The sequence below is a fragment of the Helicoverpa armigera genome, chromosome 24, assembly GCF_030705265.1.
Source record: "Helicoverpa armigera isolate CAAS_96S chromosome 24, ASM3070526v1, whole genome shotgun sequence".
NCBI lineage: Eukaryota > Metazoa > Arthropoda > Insecta > Lepidoptera > Noctuidae > Helicoverpa > Helicoverpa armigera.
Genome location: NC_087143.1, coordinates 8,311,096 through 8,321,014, shown reverse-complemented (window position 1 = coordinate 8,321,014; position 9,919 = coordinate 8,311,096). Strand labels below are relative to the sequence as shown.

General features: G+C 34.2%; 2 protein-coding genes across 5 annotated transcripts in view; one reads left to right on the top strand and one right to left on the bottom strand.

The window, feature by feature from the left end:
• On the top strand, positions 1 to 2,454 carry LOC110371194 (uncharacterized). Its single transcript, XM_021327324.3, has 2 exons — positions 1 to 147; positions 1,869 to 2,454. The coding sequence occupies exon 2, from the start codon at positions 1,934 to 1,936 to the stop codon at positions 2,396 to 2,398; it is 465 nt and encodes a 154-aa protein (XP_021182999.3). The 5' UTR covers positions 1 to 147; positions 1,869 to 1,933; the 3' UTR covers positions 2,399 to 2,454.
• A 3,009-nt stretch (positions 2,455 to 5,463) lies between these two features.
• Positions 5,464 to 9,919, bottom strand: part of LOC110371185 (insulin gene enhancer protein ISL-1) — a 50,803-nt gene continuing 46,347 nt past the window's right edge. The window contains exons 6-9 of one of the 4 annotated variants that reach the window (XM_021327304.3): positions 8,695 to 8,812; positions 8,041 to 8,203; positions 7,289 to 7,513; positions 5,464 to 6,822 (exon numbers count right to left, since the gene is read on the bottom strand). In XM_021327304.3, coding sequence (XP_021182979.1) covers positions 6,697 to 6,822; positions 7,289 to 7,513; positions 8,041 to 8,203; positions 8,695 to 8,812 — 632 coding nt within the window. In that variant the 3' untranslated portion in view covers positions 5,464 to 6,696. The remainder of the gene's footprint in view (positions 6,823 to 7,288; positions 7,514 to 8,040; positions 8,204 to 8,694; positions 8,813 to 9,919) is intronic. The other 3 variants (XM_021327306.3, XM_021327305.3, XM_021327307.3) reach the window with 3 other exon arrangements.

The window sequence follows — 9,919 nt, the reverse complement described above, 5'->3', positions numbered from 1 at the left end:
TTTCACTCGACCTGTGGTTGTCAGCCGCCCGGTAGTCTAGCTCAGACAATCTTACGATCTAGACGTATTATACTTTCCCAGAGCAATATTATTGCTAATTTTGTGGTGTTTTTAGTCGTGAAGTGAAAACTTTTGGTGCTTTTGCAGGTGAGAATTATAATATTAATGTTTTGTGATTAGTTTTTTGCTTGCTGTGTTTCATTTGTTTGTTTGTGTTCGAAGTTTGTCATTGTTGTGGTAACAAATTCGGTTATTATTGTTATTGTTTTTATTGCTTTGCTGTAATGTTTTTTTGTTAGTTATTTAGTATTGAATAATTATACAGTTACTTCATAAAATTTCTTCTTTAAAACACAGTGGTGAAGTTATGGGAACTTGTAAATATTTTTACCGGTATTTTCAAACTTTTGTTATTGTAATATTTTCTATACTTTTGGTATTCAGCTTCGCGATTTTTCCTTTTATAAAAGCTATGCGTTTTAATAGGTTTTTCAAAAGTTTTCCCGGTAGTATACTTATGTTAATTACGTATGTGTTTGTATAAATAAATAAATATCAGTCGGCACGGGTTTTGAGAGCGCGGGACGCATGCGTGAACTATTGATTGATTGCATAATCGTGCAACCTTGCAGGCCCAGATATAGCTGCATTTTAAATTAATAACAATTGATAATAGTAAACAAAAATTTTTTTACGTAAATATGCATTAGTGATGACAAAGTTTAACTTGGTAGCTTCCATCTTTGATTGGCGTGATTTTTAATTGAGAACGTAAAATAAAGTTAAGTTAAAAACTTTTAAAGTTTTTTTTTTATTAAAAAAAAATCACAGTTCAATTTAACAGAATATTAATGTAGCGACCCGGTTAAGCTAATTTGATTTACCTTCTCTTATTAAGTTGTAGTTTTTGAAGTAAATAAATAATTACTTATGATGGCACAAGTTTTGAGTGCGCGGGGCGCATGCGTGGGTCTCGTTTATTGATTTGTTGCATTATAACATGCAGCTTTGCCATCTGTTTTATTCGGACATTGATACCAGTATAATTAATATTACATTAAGGTAGTTTAATACCTATCTAGATCTATCTAGTTAGGTATCTACCTATTATTTTAATTGCGTTTCAAAATGGAATATAATATGGAATGGAATATGGAAATAATATGGTATGGAATATGGAATGGATACTTACAATCAAAGTTTCTTTTGCTATCTAATTTCAAAAAAGGAATAATCTTTTATGTAATTTTTTTTTATGTTCGATATTTGAATTAAAAAACATGTAGCAGATTTTGTTTAGAAACAGTTGTAACCTGATCGTGACCTCCGTTCTTCGGCTTGAGTAGGCAATTAAAAGAGGTTGAGTGAGAGGGGGAAAGTTAGGGGGATTTATTTTCACTTGTAAACTTGAGAAGTTGCCTAGGTATATTATAAGAGGGACCTGTTGATTCTTTAACGAATTTTCTTTGTTAGCGGTTTTGATTTGATATTTTATTTGAAGGCCAAAAATGTAATATTACGTACTTTCTGATATCGATATAAAGATACAGTTTGATTTTGGATGGATTATTTAAATGTTTTTGTGAACTTAAAAAAAATGTTTTAGTAGGTATTACAAAATATTAACTTATAGCAACAAACACTCACAGCCAGTTTCTTCATCAAAAGTTAAAGCCAAAGTAATGTCTAAAGTAAAAGTAACGGTCAAATTCAATTTTTCTTTTAGTTTTGCTGTCACTTTAGCCTTGAAAAAACGAATTTGACCGTTACTTTTACTTTAGACATTACTTTAACTTTAACTTTTGATGAAGAAATTGGCCGTCAATCATACAAATAAATAAGCTAACTATTCATAATACCTGTTTCAGGAACCAAACCTCACATACAACGCTGGGCAAACTCCAGTGACCTTCGAACCAGCTGCCAACCCGTGATGGTGAGACCAGGCCCCGACTCCCCGATAGCCCAGGAGCCACAGGCCCAAGCCCAGGCCCAACAAATGGACTACCATCTCATGAACGGAGAAACTAGCCAGAATGACTACATGGAGTACCTTCGCTACCAACTAGAAGAGGTACTACCACCACATGATAAGAGACAGGATGAGTTTCTTGCAAAGATTCCGAACTTGATCTTTATCCCGACTGACGCTGATGAATTAGCCTTGAAGGTGTATGATGAGCTGTGTGCGAAACAGAGGGAGTTGCTCACACTGCAAAGGGAGAGAGATGAACTGACTAATGTTGTTCGCAAGTTCTATAACTTGGATCGTTCTATCACACTGCAGCAATGCCGTGAGAAGCTTGACAAGCTCTTCCATGGAAAGCAAGAATTCTTTGTTCGCGCCAAAGAGTTGGAGGAGTTGCTATATAAACTCCATGGTCGTGGCCGAATATAAATTCTCTCATTTGGCATTTGTTTTTTTTTTGTTTTCTGGCCTAAGTATAAATCTGATATTCCATTTCTGAATTAAGTTTGGTTTTGTTTTTCCATATTGACAATAACACGGTTGATTAAAAAGTAAAATTTGTATACATCTTGATTTAAATTTGTATACGAAAATTATTTTAAATGCCAAACGTATAACGTCAGATAGCATTTTTTTAAGTTACTGAAAAGTTAGGTATTTATTAATTTTCTACGCACAAAAGAAACGCATAATAATTTATTTACTCTGTAATATTACTTGTGCCAATATTCGTAAGATACCAGTTTACTTATTTATTCTTATTCACGGAAGGTAAAGAAGACTCTTTGCTCACTGTCCTATATTTAATTTTATGATGATAATGCCCAAAATATTCTCATAACTCAAAGATTTGGATTTCAAAAACTAGAAGAAAACTCCTAAAGGGACAATTGATGTCATTATGTAACTTCTAAAAGTCTTTGATTCAATGGTTTTTAAACTTGAATATCCCAGCTTGAATTGATGTAACTTTTGTAAAACTAGCACGAACTTGAATGAAACTTAACTCAAGTGTTACCTCTTTTGAAATAAGAAGGTTCTTAATTTGTCAGATTTTTCTACGTGTGTCTGATTGTCCATCGAATTTCATAACTCAATCCAATAGAAGTCATAATAACGAAACACTAGAAGTTCGTGTTAGTTCCTTCCTATATCTAATTCTTCTGAAATAAAAACATCTCATAAAAATATACCTATAAACATCTGAAATTTAAAAATCATAAATTACCAAAGAAGGTTAACAATATATGGGAACTTGTTACTTAATAATAGAATAGTGAATCTCATTTAATTTTCTCATATATCATGCCGATGTCAAAATATCAATGTCAATCCTCCGTGCGTGCCAGTCCCTTAACGGCCGTTCCAATATTCGATCCATCTATATTAAAATATAGATAGATAGAATACGGAACGGCCGTCGGTGTAAATGTCTATATTATTACCGACCATACTATTAATATCATATCATGTCTATGATATTATCAGTATTATTACTTTTTAGTATTAAGACGAAAGAAATGAGGCTGAATAGAAGAATTGGTGCAAAAAAGACCAAATTGGTCCTTAGGTCCGAGGTAGGGTAAAACTCTATGGTCTCAGTTCACCGACAAGGTAAACGTCCATCTTAAAACCACTGTTTACTTTGAAAGTTGGAGGTGAAATAGTGAACAATTGTTTTAAGAAAACTGATGTTTATATTGTCGATGAATTTGGCTAAAAAGGGGAATTTTATATTCCGGCAAATCAAGGTAAATACGCGGGTGGGAAGTGGGTTTGATTAGATATAAATCAATTTTAATTATAAGTGTAGTGGCACTTGGAACTTTTAACTGATAGAAACGCGGTCCTTTCTCTCACAAAATGTTTAATGACTTAAAAATTAAGATTAAAAGTTCCTATGTATTAATTTTACTGATGTAAAAAGATAATGTCGTGGGTACCTCTTTGCTTACGAAAAATTGCAGGCAGGATATTGTGTTTCTAATATTGTACGCGTTAGCCATTGGTTAAAAGTTCTAAGTAAAATCTTCGATGTTGCAGACATAAATGTCTCTCTATTTCTGATTTCCTTGCACAAGTTTTATGGCAAAATTATATCATTAATATCTGAGCACAAAATACATAAAAAATGAGCTTTTAAGACATTGAAAGTAAGAACATCTATTACAAAGGTAAAAGAATTTTGCAAAAACTTGTGCTAGGCTTGTGTCTTAGTTATTAAGATTTTTGAAAATACATCTATGTGTTTTAGTGTAAAATACAGTATCGAAATGATACCTGTATGCAATTAATATAGTTTTATTTCAACCCTTTTCCTAACAACACCCTATTTCAAAACAGATACCTTTTACTTAATTTGGGCTCAAGATCATTTTCAACAGAAACGTTTTCTAAAACTATTGTTTACTATGAATTTTCACGTTAAATTTTCAAAGTATAGGTACTTACCGTTGTTTTGAGAGAAACGGGTGTTTATAATTACCGAGAATTTGGGCCTTAATGATCTATTGAGATGCAGATAATTGCGCAAATGCTTATTGACTAAAGTCAATAGACCCAAAATCTACCTATAGGCACCTAGACTCATACTTATTCACTAAAGCATTGGTACTCAGCTACATCCGGTTAGACTGGAAGCCGACCCCAACATAGTTGGGAAAAAAATCTCGGAGGATTGAGCTACCTAGACACATATTCGGCCATGGCAGCTGTTCTCAGAGCAAAAATCAATGAGCAAAAATCTTTTGTAGTTCGAGGGCTAAACCCCTGGTCAAGGCCATCATGACCCCTCCTGGATCCGCCCTTGAATGAGGGTGAGGTGGCTAGAAGGTACTATTATTTCAGGAGAGTTGTAGAAATCTATGTGAACCATTTTACTAATCTATCCTACAATACAACATCACTATCTTACATTCGGAATTATATTTTATAATGAATGTTTTGGAAACCCATTTTAGAATTTAAGTTTGAAACAATGCTTGTTACCACGCCCTCTCCATGTTTTTGATGGTACTTACAATAAATAACTTCTGGTCCTTCTCCTTTGGTGGTCCTTTCCCCCTTGCCTTCCGTGATTACGACACAAGCGCCATCTATTGCCATTTTCATATTCTTGGTAGCAAATTTTGGAACTAAGTACGCTCTGACCAACGATCATAGTTTAGCAGTTTTCCACCAGATGGCGCTAGAATTAAAAGCTACAAAATATTTCTTAAAAATTTAAGCCGACTTCCAAAATCATAAAAAAGAAGTCATGTACGTACTTATGTTCAATAAATACCTACCCCTACGCAAAGTGTAAATTGGAACTAGACTTTCCATTCATGAAATTTCACATTACCGGCACAGTAGGTATCATTTTTTTACTTGAAGATATAGGACAAAGGGATCAGCAAGGGCTCAATAACAAATAACAGCTTTTAATACGTACTCAATATTTTTATTAATATTATATTATGCTCACAATCTAAGTACAGTGTAATTATCTACCGAATAAATAAATTTTCTGGTAATTTCTATCGAGTTAGAATAATTATAATCGTTTTTTTACAGTGAAAAAATTACGATACAATTTTCTAGAATATGCGTTACATAAAACAATAAAAAAATTAAACAAAAATATTGTTTACATCAATTTGACATATGTATACATTGTTGTAAATGACATTTATATGTAAAATAAAAATAGTATAAAAGTGACTATTTTTTACATCAATATTAAGGAGGCCTTAGTCATACACGCTTATATTTATTAGTAGGTAAATATAATTACATATTAATAATTTTATACAGTAATATTTACATTGACAAATATATTTACATTAAAATCGCTAACAGATCATGATAAAAAATATAAAATAAAAACATACCCAGAGGTAAAATTTTAAACTTTACGTACATTTTTTATTATGATACAAACTAGTGGTAAACATCACATTATTATAGTAAATACATAGATTGATTTGTTTTTACTTTTTATTTAATTTTACAGTAAAAATTGGATACTCTTTATTTGACATTACTTTATTACATGACTTCAATGTGTATTTTTTTGTAAAATCTGATATAATATGGTTATGAAGTTATTGAGTCTGTCTGCTATGAGGTACCTACTCATACCTTCTATTAGTTGAAATAAAAAGCTTGTTGAAAATAAGTCAAAGTTATTAGCTTCAATATGTCTGACCTTTAAACTTTTAATTAGTAATCTGAGTACGGTAGACTAGCTTTTTTTAATTCTACTTGAAGAGTAGGTTCAGGTAAAACATTTTTTTACAACAAGCACACGTTGTGAAATGAATTCGTTTTTAATTATTTCCGTACGAAAGTTTCTTTTTTATAAAGTAACTGGCCATTTTGTTTGTCATCCCTTTAAGACCTTATTTTAAAGGAACTCCTTGATTCTAGCCAAATTTTTTGTCGATCTTCAATTTGTAAGCATAGGCTATAGATTAGGCTGAAAATCTGTTGGATACCTATACAATATGCTTGAAGAGCTAATTCTTTTTGTAATAGGTACTACATATTTCTGACACTGACAAATCTTTTCAAGGCTCCACATTGAATTTGTATGTACAGTTATTAAACCACACCAATTTTCTTCCTCAGAACTTCTAGAACTGTCAATAAAACCATGTTTACACTTTCACATGTAGTTTTTTAGTCACATGTAGTCTTTAGCCACATGTAGTCTTTTGTCACATGTAGTCTTATGTGACGCGGCACTAGGGCGATGGGGGCAGGGAATCGTCGCTCTCGAGGTACGTCACGTAGTTATCCTCCCCATGTGGGGGGCGTGGTGGGGGGAGATTGGGGATGTCGTACCCATGCATCTGGAAATAATCACAATACTTCTTTTTACACATAATTCTGCTTATAAATGGGTTGATTAGGACGATGACTGGTTTGTAAAACCTGTTGATCTAAGGACCACAGACAGTGGTTTTCTTTATTCTATCCATCCGTTGATGTTGATTGCAATTAGACATTGAAGTTTGAGATAAGCACCATATAAATTGTGTCTTTCACAATCTAATAGCAAAACCTATCCGTGGTCATAGAAATCTGCCGACAGTTATTTTCTGGGTAACTTTTTCCAAGTACGATACGTTAGAGTCGGAATGGCTTGCAGATTCAGACTCATTTTAGTTAAAATTACTAATCACTAAAATTCTTAATCATGGGACAACAAGATTTTACCAGTACTACTAGTACTATGTTAGTCTCCAACCACAAGACCTACATAATTTCAAAATTGGAATTTGGAAAGCATTATATACACAATATCGATCATAATATTGAACTTAAAATACCAACCTGGTTCACAAGCTGTTGAAAGGCCGCACTATGTTGCGGAGCCCTATCCAGGTCCGCATGAAGGGCGAAGTCCGACAGTGCCTTCCAGGGCGGCTGGTATGCCGTCACCTCCAACGCCAGGGACCCTGCGGGCTCGTGGCGGACGGGAGACCCGGCTACCAGGGGTACCCCCATCGACATGTACCCAAGACGTCGGCCTTCCTGTGGCAAAGCATAAGTTGGGACCTTCGACAATAGAGAGTTTGCGTTGTTACTTTGACGTTTGATGGGTTCATGGTGTATGAGGATGGTTCATGCTTATTGCAACAGGGATTTTATAAACCTCTTGTTTGCAGATCGACAAGAGAAAATCATTTGTATTTCCCGTACCTATATCCACACAATGCTAAAAGTCAAATTATATACAAGCCAGGTGATCTCGGCGTGGAATCGACTAAAGATGTCCGTTTGATGTCCACAATCTATAGATGTTTGGACACTTCTGGGGCAGCAGTTGCTTTTAAGCTGCCTGTTTTGAACTTTGAATAGCTTTGAACTAACCCATCTGAATTCAATTTAAGCCGATCAAATAAAACAGTACTCTATCTTCCTACTATTTCTCCCTCTTTCAACATTATTATTACTTTAACTTAAACATTTCTAGTGCCTTCTTTAAACTCCCCTTTTATCTATTCTTCTTTATGTTACTCAACATGGCATTTACACCCCATTTCATCTTTAATTTTCTAAATTCTCCTGAGAGCAGTACCCACCTTCTCCTGCTGCATCTGCATCTTTAGCTGGATGGTCTTCTTCTTGTCCTTGCAGCGCTTGTTCTGGAACCAGACCCTGATGACGCGAGGGCTGAGGCCGGTCATCTCTACTAGCTGTTCCTTCATCAGCGCGTCGGGACGAGGGTTGGCGGCGTAGCAGGTTCTGAGGAAACGGAGATGGTTCAGACTAGTTGGAAATATTTGTGGTTTGGTGAATGTATGCTGTATTTTTAAGTGAAGTGCTGGTAAGTAGAATGATGTTGGTGGCTTACGATGTTAAAAAAATTGCAATGTATTTTATTTACAATGCTGTTTTGGAAAAAGGTACAATGTGATCTAAATCAACAACAACCTATTTATAATGTAGGGTAATATTAGGGCCAAAAAATGCTGAGGCATTATGCAATTCGGCAAATGCTATTAGGCAATGGTGAGCCATTACGTATATTAAAAATGCGCAAATGTTTGTTTGCTACGCTTTTACGATAAATGGTCTTAAAGGACTTGGTATATCTACTTGGTCAAAAGTAAGATTTATATCTCATAGAAGGTACATAGTTTTGAATGCCTCGATTTTTTTAACTTGAATTTCCAATATTAACCAATCAGCAATATACCTAAAATCTTCTACTGTAAGAATAACAGATTCCTTACCTAAGTGTATGTAGCTGCTTCTCATTGAGCACGGTTCGTACTCTCGTTGGCTTGCCGTCGGCGGCCGCCGTGGTGCGCGCGCGCCCGCTCTTGTGAGACCCGGACTCGCTGCCTGAATCTGTTGGAAATATAGATGGAAATAAGTAAAGACAATCAAGGATTAAGTAATATTAAAACTGCGATAAAATCCGTAAAAGTAGTTTTATTTAAAGACAATCAAGTAAAGGCAGTCTTCCTTAAAACGAGTTTGTATGGAATTTCTTGCTGGTTCTTTTCAATGGGACCATAGGATTGTTCAAATCGTAAGTACCTATAGGTAATTTTCAGAAGACCTTGTCTATTTGAAATATTATTTTTTGGCAACGACTTTGAACAATTTGTAAATTCAATTAGGCTGAATTGAATTTACCAGTGCAATAAACCTAGAAATGGAAAATGCAATAAGTTATAAGTAAGTAACTCAATAAAATAAGTAAGAAAGGGATAAAACTAAGAGGATAATAAGGCATAGGGTTGGGAGAAGAGGGATAAATAAGGTATAGATATTTTAATTTTACCTAGGTTTCCTGAAAATAGCTATAAATATCGCCTATAATCGTCACTACAACAAAATATTTGTAACTTTCCTTCCTAATAACACTTACGACATTATTACAAAAAAATACAAAATCAATATTAACACCCAAAAAAAACCACCTACAAAGCTTAAACCCAACAAATTATGCCGACACACGGACACACAAACAAATAACATTACACATACATATTTACCATCAAATATTAAACCAAAGGGGTCACTTCCAGCAAGATTAGTGTAGCTGTCCACGGTATCCCAATTTGACACCTCCGTAATCCCACAGATTATAGATAGCTTTGTACATTTGTGATTAGTGATTATTGTTTGAGCTTTAATTTCAAATGGACAGTGTGAAGTGGGTTTAGTGCTCGTTAAGTAGTCATGAGTGGCTATCTTTATGCCATAGGGTGACGGATGGTGGAGAAAAGGGAGTAAGGGATGTTGAAGAAAGTTTTGGTCTTTCGAAACTTACATTTTGTAAAAATATTTATGGTTTCAATGTGATTTTAGTAAGTTACTACTAGTGGTGACTACTGGTAACCATTATTTTTAATGTGTGATTTAACTGATTAGTACCAAAATCATACTTAATGCTTCAGTAACAAGAAATTGGTTTTTCTTATTCAATAAGTGTTAAAAGGCCCAAAA

Coding starts and splice junctions, on each gene's coding strand:
- LOC110371194 (XM_021327324.3), top strand. CDS start 1,934: ATGGTGAGACCAGGCCCCGACTCCCCGATAGCCCAGGAGCCACAGGCC.